The 16,361-nt window shown below is 46.3% G+C and overlaps 1 protein-coding gene across 4 annotated transcripts in view; it reads left to right on the forward strand.

The window, feature by feature from the left end:
* The window catches only part of CASZ1 (castor zinc finger 1), a 192,510-nt gene that overhangs the window by 160,197 nt on the left and 15,952 nt on the right, over window positions 1–16,361 (forward strand). For all 4 annotated transcript variants that reach the window (XM_030963980.1, XM_030963981.1, XM_030963978.1 and 1 more), the window contains 7 exons: window positions 3,102–3,192; window positions 5,241–5,405; window positions 7,887–8,059; window positions 8,785–9,653; window positions 11,466–11,607; window positions 12,770–12,833; window positions 15,540–15,700. In XM_030963980.1, coding sequence (XP_030819840.1) covers window positions 3,102–3,192; window positions 5,241–5,405; window positions 7,887–8,059; window positions 8,785–9,653; window positions 11,466–11,607; window positions 12,770–12,833; window positions 15,540–15,700 — 1,665 coding nt within the window. The remainder of the gene's footprint in view (window positions 1–3,101; window positions 3,193–5,240; window positions 5,406–7,886; window positions 8,060–8,784; window positions 9,654–11,465; window positions 11,608–12,769; window positions 12,834–15,539; window positions 15,701–16,361) is intronic.

Consider the following 16,361-nt stretch of genomic DNA (forward strand, 5'->3'; position numbering starts at 1 on the left):
TTGCAGGAATTGTAGGAATTGCAGTGGGAGAGGAGGTGGCACCTTTCTGTCCCCCATTCCCCTCTCAAGTAGAGAACTGTAAACACTTCAGCCACATCCACTGCTTCTGGAGCTGTGCAAGCCCCTTTCCCTGGGTCAGGCAGGTAGCTGAGAGAGGATTGTGAGCTACCTCAGGGACACCACATCCTGCTTAAAAGGCTCCGCAAGCCACCCGTTGCCAGCACAGCCACTTCCCTTCAATTTACACACATTTAAAAAAAAACCAGTTTAAAGCCTTAAAATCAAGGGGTGGGGGGAGAAGAGACACAGCACTCTTATGTCTGTACTGCATAATTAGCTTAATGAGTTTGCCAAAGCCACTGCCAAAAGCTGCCCAGGGATAATCCATTCTCTCACACAACAAAACAAAACCTCTTACTTAGCTAGTTTGGGTTGGGTTGTTTTTCCCCCTCCTCCTCCCTGTATATTTATAATTAAAAAAAAAAAAAGACCACAGAAAAAATTATTATTATTATTATTAGTGCCTCAGCAGATGGTGCTTCTGGCAGCACTTGCTTAAATATTTATTTCTGTGTGGGTTTCCTCCCCCCTTGTAATTGGGGTGGGTTTTTTTTTTTCTTCTTTCACATCATCGTTACAGAGTAATGAGTCTGTAAACACTCTCTAAGCATGCTGACTTCTTTATTTATTATTTTTATTATTATTTATTTATCAACTCTTGCCAGATCAAGACTTTCTGGCAAAAGAAAAAAAAAGGTGAACCGATTAATGTGAAGGAAGAGGGAGTGGGTTGTTCTTGTGCAATTGCATCTATGTGTCTGTATTGACAGCTTAGGAGTTTGGATTTGTATATCAGTGTGATGAGCTGGTCTGTGAGTTTCTTGTTTCAGGTGTGTGTGTTTGTGTCTGTTCATGTGCATGGAAATTTACGTTCAAGTAAGTTCAGGGGGTGTGGATGTACTGTGAGTCTGTGCATGTAAATGTGTGTGTGTGTGTATGCATGTAAGTGTGTGCTGTGTGTAAGCTTTCCTGTTATGAAAAACCTAAACAGACGCTGCGCTTTAAAAATTAATAGCTTTGAACTGTTTCAAGTGTCAGAAGAAACACAGGATAATATAACCCTTTAGGAGCCCAACCTTGCACACTGAAGGAGCAGAATTTCCCCTTTGTGCTGGCTTTGCCACTTCCCTCCTTCCCCCAGCCCACGGCCTGGTGGAACACTTGTTTCTCCCTTCCAGTGCTGTAGACACCACACACACCTTTCCATGGCACATGGTAAGGAGGATAGGAGCTGGAAGTGCTGGAGTGCTTGTTTAGCTGTTGTTTTTAAAACTGAGCCCATGTGTCATTCCTGCTAGGGTGCCTCAAATAACTCGTCTCCTGGAGTCAGATCTTGTTGGTGTCTGGCCCTTCTTTTACTCCAGCTGGTATCTCTGGTCACTTTGCATCCTCATTTTTGATAATAATTTGAGCTGCTTTATATTTGTCAGCAAGGTCTGTATCATCCTCCTCTCTGCCTGGCCTGCACTGCACAGGTCTCCAGCCCTTTCCTCTTTTTTCCCCATCACTCCAGTGGAATGGAGAGGAAGCTTCCCACAGGGCACTTAACTTTCCTTGAAGAGCTGCTGGTTGTTCTGCTGACATAAAGCCCTGGACTAGCAGGACCAGTTGGTTCTGTGTGCTGTGGAGCCACATGTCCCTGCTCAGTGCCACGGTGGCTGTGGCAGCTGCCCTGGACAAGCCGAGCAGTCACCCAGGCGTTGAGCAGGAATCTCTTCCTCTGCTCTCAGTTCCACACCTTTGTTTGTGCAGCCAGCCCTGCTGTTTGCCTTGTGGTTTGTTTCTTCTCTGCTGCTGAGGTTTGTTCCAGTTTCTCAATCACCTGTTCTGACGTGATCCTGATTTCCTGCAGTATTTCTTCTCCTTCCCCAGGGAAAGGCATGTCTGCTCCTGGCATCTGTCCCTGTCTCCCTTTGTGAATGCTGAGGCAAAGAAGTCATTTAATTTTTTAGCAATGTCTATCTTTTCTGTCAATTAAGTCCCCTTTCCATCTCCTAGAGGCCCTGCTGTCTCCACAGTTGACCTCCTCTTCCTTACTGTGTTTCAGAAATCGCTTATTTAGTATTGCTTTTCATCTAGACTTTTTCAATCCCATAGCCTCGCGTTACCTTGCCTTACTATGATCTGTAATCTTCCCTGCTCCTGCCCCATTCCTCAGTTGCCCCAGGACACCCTCACTCCTCTCATTTTCCTTTTTTATCTGTTGCCCTTCCTCATTCTTTCCCATGCCCTTTATCATATGCACTCCTGCTGTGTTTAGCACTTAAGTGACGTGAGGAACCTTTGAGGAACCTTTGAGCAGATGGTACTTTATCTTTGAATGTTTCCCCTCTGAGTCCCCTTCTCTCCGCTGCTTTTCCCTTTCAAGCTCTTCTAGGGTCCTCTAGAATATACACAAGGGAATTCATTGCACTGATTACCCCATTGCTGGATCATCCCTTTGTGCCAATTCCTGGTGTGTCTGTCAGTCAATAAATTCTGCATACTGACTGTTTGTATGTAGGTATTACAAGACATTTCTGTCTTTCTGGTCTTTTTTGCCACCCTGTATGTCAGGAGTTTTCAACTTTGCTGTATGCAGCTTTTCTGATATTCTACTAGGTGGGCTTATACTTAAAATTTAGAATCCATATTTGCCCAACATTTATTTGTCTCCTTCTGTCATGGGCGGTTTCTGAAACTTGTTGGTGTGATATGTAAACTCTATTCTAGAATTGTGTGGTGTTTAGTTCTAGGAACCCTCCTTCCTTCTGCTTCCCCAAGTAAACAACTTAGATAATGGAGATGAATTTCAAGGGGAAAGACAGATTAGGGATGTACAGGACCTGAGTGATCCGGCTCAAGAAGCACCTTTAAATAGTGACAAATAAGCAAGGGAAGGCACAAGGGTCACCATCCTTGGAGGGGATAAAGGAGATGGGGTTTAATGCCATAAACATGCGAGATAAAAGCAGGAACAGGACTTAGTTTATTTGTACCTTGCTTGCAGGCATTGCTGCCAGGACAGTGGTTTATTGTCTCTCCCTCCCTCCTGTTTGCAGGTTCTCTGGCAGTCAGCACTGTGGACACATACACTGCGCCTACCAGTACAGAGAGCATTACCACTGCCTCGACCCCGAGTGCAACTACCAGGTAGAGCAACGCTCCAGGCAGCAGCACGAACAGACGGGGGAGTGTGCGTCCTCCTGGGCTTTCCTCTCACATGCATGCACATGCCTTTTCACTTTGCTGCTCTGAAAGAGGACAGGATATGTTCTGAATTTAACAGAACTTTATTTTGCTCCCATTTAACTCAATCTAATACCATTTAACCAAACTGAGACCGCAACAATGAGGAGCCAAATATAGATCAGCTCCAGTCGGTGGGAACTACTCCACATTTATATCAGTGAAACACCAAGAGCATAAATTGTGCTGTGTTACAAACTGTGCCTGAAACTAGGGAATGCTGATCTGTTAGTCTGTCTCTTTCCCTCCTGCTGCCCGAGTGACTTTCTAGCAGCAGTATCTGCAACAAAACACCCAGTAAGACCAGCAGCAGTGTGGGATTTGTGGGGAAGGCGCGGGGGTAGGAGTGATGCTGTAATTGCTGGGAGAATTGCCAGGGTATGCACGTCAAGCCAGCAGGTCACGTGCTGTGTTTGTTTACCCTTATCCCAGGTCCAGAGTTTGACACTGGCATTTCTGTGGTCAGGCTGATGCGTGAGCAGGAATCCCAGAGTTTGCCTCTGCCGTGCACCAGACACAACTTCAGCCCTGCCCTAGGAGACCTTTGGGTCTCACGGGGATGAGCCTGACCACAGCAGAGGAAGTTGATCTGGAGCTGCTGGGCTTTGCTGTGGGTTTCTATTGATCAAAGGAGAGTTTCTCTCCGGGATGCACGTACTGGTCCTTCCAGCCCAGCATCAAGTAATCAAGATGAGTCTATCCCAACTGTGACACAGATATCCCTACTCCAGAAAGAGAGAAACACAAAGGATGGAAAAACAGAAAAACCTATTATTATGATTGGCCTCATGATTATTTCCTAAGGAGTCTGGAAGCTGCTTGCAAAGGAGCTGTCTGGTCTCGCAGGGAATAAGGATTTAGGCTGCTTTTTAAAATGCAAATTATTTTATGGCTGAGATATATTTTAGAATAAGTAACGCTTTGTAATAAGTGGGCACAAATTAACAATGATTGGCAATAGCAATCCTGTATGTACGCCCTGGGAAATCATGGCTCCAGCCTCCAAGGGATTTCTGTTGAAATCTATATCCATATATTCCCGTGCCAATACCAATGAGATTGATCAGGATTGATATTATAGGAGGAAAGAGTGGAAGTGATAATCATTTGTTTCCTATGAGGCAGACTAGAAAAGTTGTTAAACATTAGAATACAGGCCTTTTCAATTACTGCTCAAAATAAATGGATATTGATTTCTTTTAAAAAAATCAGATTTACTTTCTCACCTTCAGTGGTAAATATTGATGTCTGTGGGAAATAGAAATAAAAAGCTTCATTTTAAAGGCACTTAGCCTGCTCTGACAATGGGGTACCCCTTCATTGCTTCAAGAAGATAGAGATTGAAAAGGATATTCTGGTCATACAGATTTAGCTCTGAGCTCTAATTTTCTGTAGAAAAGCATCTTTTTCTGTGACTTGAAGAAAGTCTTTTGTCCCTGTTTTCCTGATAAAGCTATCCTATGTTCTAGGGGACACAAGAGACTTAGAATGGGAGGACAGTGTAAAAGAGCAAAGGGTTTTTCCTGATTTCTAGTCCAACATGAATGTGGCAGCCAGTGTCTTGCTAACCACTACAGTGAGTGACTTGGAAGCTTGGCTTAGTTGCTTGTAGGCTGTTCAGTTCACTGGTTTGCTTTCTAACTATAGCACTTCTTGAGATAGTAGCAGCTAAAATTATGTTAGAAGACCTGCAATCTTAAAGCTGCAGGGAGCAGATTCTGGGCATCACCCCAGTGTCATGTTTACTCTAGAACTTGTGTATTTACTTTACCAAGAAGATGCATGCACACAACTCCTCTTTAATCTGATTCTCTTGGGGTGATTACTGCCAAGCTTTCAACTCCTGGTCCCATAAGTTTATTAACAACAACAAAAGGCACCCACCCTGCCCCCAGGATTGCTCACCCACTGGCATCACGCGTGTCTCACAGTCTGTGTCTGTATCTCTGCAGAGATTCACCAGTAAACAGGATGTGATTCGGCATTACAACATGCACAAGAAGCGTGATAACTCCCTGCAGCACGGCTTCATGCGCTTCAGCCCCCTGGACGACTGCAGCGTGTACTACCACGGCTGCCACCTGAACGGGAAGAGCACTCACTACCACTGCATGCAGGTGAGTGCCCCTGCGGGCACCGAGCGCAGGAGCCGCGGCTCAGCCCAGCGCTCTCCTGTCAGACAGCCTGGGGCTCTCCTAAGGCAGAGGGGGGACGTTCAGAGCCCGTCTTGCTCGCTTCTGATTCAGGAGCCTCGCTGACAAGTCCATGCCCTGTCCTCACTGCACTGGTCATGACGAGCGCTGGGAATGGCAAAGGGAAGCCCCACTCTCAATTTTTAGAAGCCTTGTCCATGCAGTGAGGCAAAGCAGGTCTCAAGGTTTTCTCAAAGTCTTGGATTTATTGAAGCAAGTCCTATTCTCTGAGACTCAGGAACTTCTTTAATGCCACTGCACTGTCTCTACTCAAATCTGATCTGTCCCTCCCTTGAAACCAGACTTTCTTGTGGCACATCTGCCCTTTAGCACTGGGTTAATTTCCTCCGTAATCAATTTCTAAAGTAATTAAACCTTAATGTCACATATCTGCACTTAACACCCCTGGTTCTCCATGTCCTTTGCCAGTGGCACTCATGTATGGTGTAGGCTGAGAGCTGTGTTCCAGGGGCAGCCAAGCTTCAGCAGCAGTGGAGCCAGAGCTGGAGCTGCTGCACAGATGTAACTGTGATGCCTTCACTGGTTTAGACGTGAACACACCACATTGTTTGGGTCTTACCCTGAGCATTCCTCAGGTTCAATGGTTTGACGTGTACTTGTTTTAGTAGAATTGTGGCCTAAACCATTGCCCTGAAAATGTGCAATTACAAGCAGAGTGATCAGCCAACCCTTGGTGACAGATTTTCTGGTCTGAAAAGTCAGGCTCACTTCCTGACCTGTCCCAGCAGTTTAAGACCCCAGTTAAAGTCACAAGGCCTTAATCACATGCTTAAATGCTTTGCTAGGATAGACTTCAGCATATGTTTAACTTGAAGCTTTCTGAAGTCAATGGGGCTTAAGCACATACTTAAATGTTAGGCATGCACTCAAGTTCTGTCCTGAATAGGGACTGGTTGAAGCATGTGCTTGCAGCATTTGATAAATTGGGAATTTCATGTCCTCTTTCTCCTGAGGACTTTTTCTGTTAGCACTTCCATAATATTGATTATTTAGTTTCTTCAGTTGAGCAGGGTGGGATTTGCTTGATTTCTTTTTTTTAGAGTACGAGGAGTGTTTCACAGCCTTAAGGCACTCCGAGTTCAAATAGAGACCCTCGCTTGCACAGCTATATATGGCTAATTCCATCCTGTGCCCACTGTCTTCCAGTAAAGTCATGCCCATGTAAGCAGTGCCTTACAGGAAAGGTGTCAGAATATAAACTCCCAATTAAAGAAAATACTGCTTAAATGGCAGAATTTGTGCCATCCATCACATGGGGTTTTTTTCTTTATGTCCATAATTGGTGTGGATAAAATTCAGTTAGTTGTTTATATAAACTGACATTTTTTTAGGCTTTCGCACCAAGAGCTGCATTGCAAATTATTCCTAAGGACGCTTTTGTTTAATTCTCTTTTTTAATGCCATGCAGGGCCTGTCTTTTTTCAAGGTGTCAGTGTGGAGAGAGAGAGGCTCTTTTATATTGGAAATAGCTGGAGATCCTTTTTATTTTTTTCTCTCGGTATTTGTCATGGGTTTTGTTATTGCCTGTTTGAATCAACCTGGGCTGAACTAAGGGGTGGTGTTTTCCTTCTCTTCATTTCTGAGATGGTGCAGGCATTGGCACATGTTGTGCTAGAAGAAAAGAAAAAAAATCCTCCCTCAGCAGGGCTGAGGACGTTTTCAGATTCCAGTGGGTTTTTACTCAATATGGCAAAGTTGCCCCGCTTTACCCAGAGGAAAGCAGGTTTTCAGCATTCCGTCCTCATCACAGCATTCTCATTCACTGCACAAGTTTAAAATTATTGAAGTGGGAGTCTTGAACAGTGACAGGGAAAAAAAGTCACCAGTTTGCTAAAATCAGCTGAACATGGGGTTTAAGATTTGCTAGAATGAAACCGTTTATTACAAGATCAAAAGACTGGTTGGCCTCATGTTGCACCAGCATGCCTTACCTCCCAGAAGGACTAAAGAAGTAAATAACTTTTTCCCACTCAATTTTGTATTCCCCAAATAGATGAAATCCTACTTTGTTCTGTGTCACTCCAAGATAACAAAAAGCAACAGCATCTGTTAGTGTTCTGTTCTCTTTAAGAGCAGAACCCTACTAACTGCTTCCCCAAGCAGGCATGCTTATCTGGAGCTGGTATTTTATCCCTCCAGTCCTCCCTTTTTTTCTTACTGGTTCATGCCTAGAGAGTTGGTTTGTGTTTGGTTTTTTTTTCACAACTGCTCTATGCTCTATCAGTCTTTAGATTGCGAATTAAAGTGATGACTTAATACCCCTAGGAGAAGCACACAAATGGAACTATTAAATGTACGTGTGCTACCCATGTATTTATTGCTGCTGGTAATAATGTCAGGCTGTTAAACCGCTGTGCTGATGACTCCTCTTTGGGCCTGGGGTAGGTGGGTTGTAACAAGGTCTACACAAGCACCTCGGATGTGATGACCCACGAGAACTTTCACAAGAAGAACACGCAGCTCATCAACGACGGGTTCCAGCGGTTCCGTGCCACGGAGGACTGCGGCACTGTGGAATGCCAGTTCTACGGGCAGAAAACCACTCACTTCCACTGCAGGTGAGACAGCAGGGAAGGGCAGGAGTCCTGCCTCAGAGCTCTGTGGTCTGTTTGCCTCCCTCTGCCAAGTCATAATTTCCCAAGTATGCACAGGGACTTGATTTGCCCTGCTGTGACCTTCTCAGTATTGCTTCTGGGAGAACTCATATGCCAGAGTAGATGTGAATTCCAGGATTGTGCCACAGACCACTCTGAAGGCAGGAGTATGATCTGAGGAGAGGATACCCACTAGAAAACAGAGCCTAGAATAATTTGGGAAAGAGACCACAGTGCTCTTCAGAGTGCAACCGTGAGCCATTAATACACTGCTAATGGCACTTCCATGGTAGGGTTCTCTCCAGCCAGCTCATCCCTTTTGGGGCCAGACTTAGCCTTCTGTACACAACTGCTCTTCTACTGATTTTTTAGGTTTTCAGGAAGAGTAGGAAAGCACAGTTTGTACCTTAGTCCCCTTTACCTGCTGTTTTGTTGGAACTTTTAGTGGAGGGTGCCTGTATTCCCATGTTCCTGTGGCAGTTCCACAGAGTGGAGTGAGCTTCCCAGCTCTCCCACATGGCAGCAAATCTGCTGGCCTGGGTGTCCCAGGTTAAGCCACAGACAGCTCCTCAGCCCCTCTGCAGCTGGGGCAGTTGTCTCATTACAGCCCCAGTCCTTGTCCTAGAGGGAGGTGGGAGACAGCAGCTCTGCCATCACGGCCAACCACCCTCTCCTCGATGCCCTTTCAGGAGACCTGGGTGTACATTCACCTTCAAGAACAAGTGTGACATTGAGAAGCACAAGAGCTACCACATCAAAGACGATGCCTATGCCAAGGATGGCTTCAAGAAGTTCTACAAGTACGAGGAATGCAAGTATGAGGGCTGTGTCTACAGCAAGGCCACCAACCACTTCCACTGCATAAGGGCAGGCTGTGGTTTCACCTTCACCTCCACCAGCCAGATGACTTCCCATAAACGCAAACACGAGCGCCGGCACATCCGGAGCTCAGGAGTGCTGGGCCTGCCTGCCTCGCTCCTGGGCTCCAAGGATAACGAGCAAGAGGAGTCCAGTAACGATGACCTTATTGACTTCTCCGCCATGAGCTCCAAGAACTCCAGCCTGAGTGCCTCCCCGACCAGTCAGCAGTCTTCCGTTTCTCTCATCGTCCCAGCTGCACCCTCCTCTGCGGCTGAGCTCGCTTCCTCACAGGCCGCCAAGTCTGCCAACAGCATGACACCAGCCACAAAGATCTCTGGCCTGCTTTCCCAGGCTCTTCCTAGCAATATACCCTTGGCCCTGGCACTCTCCAACTCAGCACTTCCTGGAACAGCTGGATCCTTCTTCCCCATCATCCCCAGTCGGGTCTCTACACCACTTCCTGCCAGCTCAGCTAATCTGATGGCTGCTGGTGCTTCTGGCACCAATCCAGCATCATCTGCTCCTGCAGATTCCTCATCCCAGGCAGTTTCAGGATCTGGTGAGCCAGTGACTACTTCTTCGCCTGCTCCAGCAGCCTCTATAATGGAAAGGATCTCTGCTAGCAAGGGATTAATCTCTCCTATGATGGCCAGGCTGGCAGCAGCTGCACTCAAGCCCTCTGTGGCACTTGAAGCAGGTGAGTTACCTCATCAGTTGTGATGGTGGTGGAGGCAGAGCCATGCCTGGTGACTTGGAGGAGAGTGAATGAGAAGCCACCCAGTTGTCCATGGGACTGCAGTTGGGGTAGAAAAAGAAAATAAATGGGAGAATGAATTTGGTTGTGTCTGATTAACCCTTGAGGAAGGCAGTCTTGCCAAAGTTTCCTGTGGAGCCTGGCTATGCCCACATGGCCAGAAGAGAGTCAAGAAACATTTCTGCCCGTGAAGGGGGTAAGCTTTTACCAGAGCTGAATAGTGTTGCCATGTGTAATTGGCTATAGGCTGAAAAGAGAGAGGCACTCCATTGAAAATAGAAATTAAGAAAAAATACCTTAGCCAGTACTTGCAGGCTCTACTGAGACTGTATCAAGCTTTAACTAGGCCCAGTATTGATGATCCTGTAGCCCCTGGCCAGTTGTTTCCTGATCTGGGCGCTGTTCTGTGCTTCAGCTTTGTTGTCCCAGCTGTGGGTTTGGGGATAGTGTAGGTACAGTCCACAAACGGGGCCTCCTTTTTGGTCAGTTCCTGCAAGCTGTGCTCCCCTCTCCCGGCGCTACCTGAGCAGTAAAGGATGGGAAGGGGCATCCCCTGGGCAGCCCAGACCCGAGGCAGGTCGCAGCTCGGTCCCAGCGCTGGCAGATGGACGTGGGGCTCCCAGGAGAGCGCGGGCAGGGGCCGTGCAGGGCAGGCTGAGCCCGGCAGCCCCCGCGGCGCTGCGCTGAGCCCGGCCCGGCCCTGGCAGCGCTGCTGATGGCCGCGGCTTCCCAGGAGGAACGGGGGAGTAGAAGGAAGTGATCTGATTAAAGAGGGAGGGGAACCTTCACATACTTTTAAAATTATTGTTTGAAAAATTGTTTCCTAAAGCAGAGAAAGGTCATTGAGGGAACTATTTTCCTTTATTTTTTAATAAAATGCCACTTGCTGTCTGAGAAGCAGCTCGCCGTCAGCTGTACTGCCGGAGGGTAAATTAATATTTTAGTCACTTGGGGATTGTGGAAAAAAGCTCTGCAGACATGTTTCTGTCAGCAACTTTTTTTTCCCTCCTTTTTTCTTTGCTGTTTTTCCTAATTTTTTTGCTTCGATTTGTTCTCTTCCCCGTCCATTCCCCCCACCCTCCCTCCTTTTTTCCTCTCCCCCTTTAATTTGAATTCTTCTTTTCATGGGCTCGGCAGTAAGCCTCCTCCCGAAAAAGGAGCACTCCCCGTTTCTGCGGGGACGCGGCGGCGGGAGGTCGCGCAGTTTGAGCCGGTGCCGTCGCTGTCACCTTGGATCGTCCCGGCGGGGCAGATGCTCCTGCTGGGCAGGCGCACTGTCGGGCCAGCGCTGTCGCTACGGCAACGCTGGGGCTGGGGACGAGCAAGGGGGCTTGACTAGCAGTCGAAAGCTGCCACATTGCCTCAGCATTAACAGAGTCTTTAATAAACGCTTAAGAGGCAGCCCCGCAAATTAGTTATGACAGTTTGTGCAGAGAATCAGGTCTCCCCCACGCTCCTTCCGCCCTTCTCCTTTAAAGGGCCCGTAGCCTGGACAACTTTGACATAATTTTGCAATAATTATCACTTGAAGAATTTCCACGCTGGAGTGGACGTCAGAACCCATCATGTCAACTTGGCAATAAACGCTGACCAGCAATCCCAGCACTTCCCTCCCCCCCACACTTTTTCTTTGCTTTTTCCACTTAGGCACTGATGCCAATGATTTAACTTAACTTATTTGCTGTTGTAACCCCATTTTAGACCTATGTTTTTAATTTATTTTTTGCACTTACTTTCACTGTATTTCTTGAGCAGGTAATGGACAACCAGCACCTCCCGGACGGTTCAATCCAGTCCAGGTGAAGCAGGAACCTGCAGAGGCCATGGGACCGACATCTGCCACCAGTCAGGACCCCTTGCAGGAGCACAGCTTGGACCTGAGTGTCAAGGACCACGGGTGAGAGAAGTGGGCAGGCAGGAACACTCAGCACTTCCCACATCAGGCTTTGGGAAGTTTCTGGACCTGTAAATCAAGAGGGCACAGCATGTTGGGGAAAGGCAGCTTCACAGTGGTTGAGTTGAACGCCCCAAAACTGGAGGCAGGCAGGCTCACTCTGCTCCCCATTCTCCAGGTGGTTCTTTGGGCTCACAGGCACCTGCTGACTCTTCAACAAGAGCTGCACTTCTTCTGCTCCCTTCTGAAAATCGAGCCACTGGCAAAGCGGTTTTCACTTAGTCCTCTCGTCAGTCCTTGCTGACTGAAACTGCTCCACTGCCGCACCTCAGCGCACTCTTAGCAGCAGCATTTGCACTGCTGTAGTCTGTTGAATCAGGGCTAAGGAAAGCACATTCCAGAGAATCGGGACTCACAAAACAGCTGGGTGTCAGGCTCACTCTGCTCTGGCTCTGGTGTGGGCTGCTCTACAGCTGTGGTGATGGTTGTGCAGGTGTGAACACACCTGTCTCAAAGCATGTGTCCCACTTGCCCAGCATCTCTGCTGAGAACAGGAGTGTTTGGGGATTGTGCTGTGTGGAAAGAGAGCAGAGGAACTGATCCTGGGGATAAGTGAGCTCCACTTTGACCTTTGTGTCCATTCCTGTCCATACCTTATTTAAACAAGCCTCCCTTTGGGAGTCCAGCACTTGGAGCCAACTGCAGAGATCCTAAGGCTGCCATTCCTTATGGAATGGATTGTGCTTTGCCTTCCTTACTGCCCAGGGGATCCCTGTCCCTGGCAGCATGAGCCTTTGTCAACATCCCCCCTGCTTTTGTGGTATTTTTGTGATATTTCTGAAAATCCTAACGGGATGAAGGGGTACAACCTGGGGGAGGTAATGAGTTAACAAATGAAGTGTGATGCAGTGGACACCGGGGGGAAGAGGTCCAGGCCATTTAGTAGTTGAAAGATCTAAATTCTGCAGACCTGAGACCCTCTTTCTGTCCCTCTTGGCTATCCCAAGTAGGAGAGTTTGGCCTGCCCAAGGGAGGGTTGGCATCATTCTTTTCCCCTGGATGTAGTAGGTGAGGAGTGAGGCAGCCTGAAGGGAGAAGGATTAATCTCAGCGCTCACAGTCCCTGTGCACATCTTAACTAAACCCTGTTGGTTTGTGTGTTTCAGTAATGAATCAAATGGCCACACAGTCTCAGCAAATTCATCTCTTTTATCCTCGCTTATGAATAAGGTAAGAGCCATCCATCAAACGCCTTTCATTCCCCCCACCAAGAGAAATTAAAGCTGCGATAGCGGGGAAGGGGGGGAAGAGATGCGTTTGTTTTTTAATGTTTTGCCTCTAATAAGATGAGTTTGTACCATTTAAATTTTGAGACCATTTTTCATCGGGTATAATTTCAGAGCCACTGCTTACGAATTAATTTAATGAACTGGCTGAAGAAATATATTGCCGCCTCTGACACCTTTTTTTTCCCCATCCTTTCTAGACAGAGGAGAGCTCCAAAAGCTTTTCTTTTTTCTTTTCTTTTCTTTTCTTTTCTTTTCTTTTCTTTTCTTTTCTTTTCTTTTCTTTTCTTTTCTTTTCTTTTCTTTTCTTTTCTTTTCTTTTCTTTTCTTTTCTTTTCTTTTCTTTTCTTTTCTTTTCTTTTCTTGTGAGGGGCGGCTTGGTTTTTTGGTTTGGTCTGGGTTGGGTGTGTTTGTTTTTGTTTTCAGAACCTGGCAACTTCTCTCTCACTTCCCTTTTATATTATTAATTTTGTTTATTTACTTAAAATAAAATAATTTTGTTTATTTACTCTCCCTCCTTCATTTGGGGAGGGATAGAATAATCTATTTTTATGAAAGAGAAGAAAAAATTAGAAGTTTTGAACCAAAATCATCAATTTCTGTCTTTCTGGTGTGAGTAATGGTGTCTAACAGAGTCCCCTTTACTGTGTCCTAGAATATTTATTTTACATGATGCACAGTTTCTTTTTTCTTACTTTTTTGTTAAATTATACATCATCTCAAATGTATATTTCGCTTTCACATGATAAATTCTACTGTACCAAGTTTAATTTTGTGGCTGTATACAACTGCTCTAGAGATCAGGGCACCCTTTGAGCCATGCTTTAGTATTCTGCTATGTGATAGGTTTTATAGGCATTACTATTGCCATCCCCTTGGCTCGGGGTGTTACATGCATCAAGGCCATATAACCCTCAAGAGAGGGCAAAGTGACTTTGCCTGGTAATCTCCCACCTCCTTTCTTTCTTATCACTGTTTTTCTCTGTGTTGTTTAATTTCTGCATTTATCCTTATGTCACTTTTCTCCTCCATTGGCTTTCTGTTACACTGGGGTTTCGATTTTCCCTTTTAAACTTAATTTCTTATTTGTTTCTTTGTATTGTCCCTTTAGTGTTTCCAAATATGCAGGTCTTTCTTTAGTGAGCAAATGTGTTTAGTAGCTCTGCTCTCTGGGGTCATGAGTCATTCTGAAGGTCCCAGATCAGGGAAATTCTCTTTCAATGGAGACTTCACTTGAAAATCTCCAGGATAAAAGTGATGTGATAAAAGTATATGTTTAGAAAAAAGCATTTCTTTGTGCGCAGTCTGACATAAGGGTCTTAAAGTTGTGCAAAGCAAATGTAGCACAGGTGCAAACTAGGAGTCAGGTTAAAGGACTGGGATTAACCAATGAGATAAACCAGCAAAGAGTAGAACCCACTGTGTGTGTGATTGATGGAACCAATTCCAAGACTAAAGATTGCAGAATCAAGCTTAGTTTGCTCAGGAAGACATCACACTTGCTTCTTCCTCTGGCTGCACACAATTTCTGTCCATGGGGGAATCCTTCATTGTTTTTCTAGGAAAAAGAACAGGAAAAAAACTTTACAGAAATGGAATTACCAGTGGAGACACACGACCTGAATTTCTGACTCCAGCCATAAAGAGTTGCAGTCTCCACACAGCAGCAGGGGCTTTACCTTCAGGGGGCATTAAGAGAGCCTCAAATAACCAGGATTCCTGAAGCCTACTGCAGTTTATTTAGGGGGTTGTCAGGCTTAATTAACTGATATTTATAAAGGGCTTCGAGACCCTCAAGTGGGTGGAGTTTCCAGTGCAAGTATTGGGCCCAATCCTGCATTTTATTCAGGCTGTGAAATTCACTGTTGTTACTGGAGGTAATTGAGAGCACAACACAGAAAGAAAGAGTCTGGGAAATAATGCATTTCTTCTGAAAGAAAATTTTCCCTCTAGGCAGGCTTGAGTAACTTCATCTTTCTATCCTGCACATTTTACACCAGGACCTCTAAACCTTCTCTGTGTAGATTCTATTTGAAACCTTTCACACAATGCAGATTGTGAAACCAAGTCCTGCTTCACGGAGGATGTGTCCATTTAGCACAGAAAAGTGACACAATTTTATTATTGAAGTTAGTAAGAATTTTCCAGGAACTTGAGACAGAATTTTTCCCCAGTTGAATGAGATTTTCATCCTTCCACCCCTCACACATACCTAGTAGTCACTTTAAAGGAGACATCCTTGTGGCTGGGATGACTGAATAAACTAGAGTTTGCCAGTTCTACCACCAGCAATTTGTAGGAGCTACACAGGGCTGTTGCTGTTGAAGCCCAGTCACCTTTTTCACAGTCAGATAGGGGATGTCTCTCTTCACCTCAGTTTCCCCGTGGATAAAATAGACAAGATGCTTCATTACTTTAACGAGATCCATGAATTAATATTCAGTAGGCACCTGAGTGCTTCATGATGGGTGGGTGGAAGAGGCAGAAGAGTGAGGTGTTACTGAGTTTTGCTGATGCAGTCGAAGCAGCCTGCACAGACCTTTTGTCATCTTTTTCAGTCTTCGAAGACACTGCTCTCTGTGGGACAGTCCTGAGGGTGGCTGTGGCCGTGTGTGCTGGCCTTGATGCAGTGTCTGTGTTCTTGTTCCAGATGTCCAAGACCAGTGCCAGCCTTGGCAACCTGCTGAACATTAAGACAGAAGGCGAAGGCAGCCAGGCTGGGGCTGGGGAGCCAACCCAGTACTTGGGCAAGGCAGTGAAGGCTCTTGTCCAGGAGAAGCTCTCTGAGCCATGGAAGATGTACCTGCGCCGGTAAGGAGAGCATGAGACTGGGAGCAGGGGAAAGGGGAAAGTGCTTCCTTTGCAGTGTCTGACTCACTGGCTCACCCTGAACACAGAGTTCTGTTGAATGTAAGGGCCTAATTCTGTCAGACACTGATCACCCGGAGCACATTTAACCCTTGGTTGTACCTACCTGCACTGGGTGTTAATGTCTGACAAGAAATACCTGTCCACATAGAATTATTGTGCAAAGGGGTCTTGAGAACCAGATACAAGCACAGATCTTCATGTAGGTCTGTTATCCTGGACTTCACCTTAGGCTCCTCCTTATGACCCTGCAGTGCAAGCCCAGGGGACCCAGTGTAGCTGTGCCCTGAGCACTGCACCTGTGTGAGAGCATGGCCACTTCTTACACACAGGCCACTGGTGCCTTGACATGCTTCCTGGGGCATTTCAACTGAAACTGAACCAGTTTGGGGGATGTAGAGGCATGGGAATCAGGAAAAGAGTATGGGAGCTGGAATGGTTTCTGCTGCTCTTGTTGTAGGAAAGGAGACTCAAAAAGAAAATGGAGCCAATACAAAGCTCACCCACACAGACACATGCCCATACACGCCCAGACAGACACGTGCTTTGAGGGCACACAGATACACCCAGGCAGACACATAGGTTTGTGCTCTGACACAGAGAG

This window comes from Camarhynchus parvulus, chromosome 21, assembly GCF_901933205.1.
Source record: "Camarhynchus parvulus chromosome 21, STF_HiC, whole genome shotgun sequence".
In the NCBI taxonomy this organism is placed as follows: domain Eukaryota; kingdom Metazoa; phylum Chordata; class Aves; order Passeriformes; family Thraupidae; genus Camarhynchus; species Camarhynchus parvulus.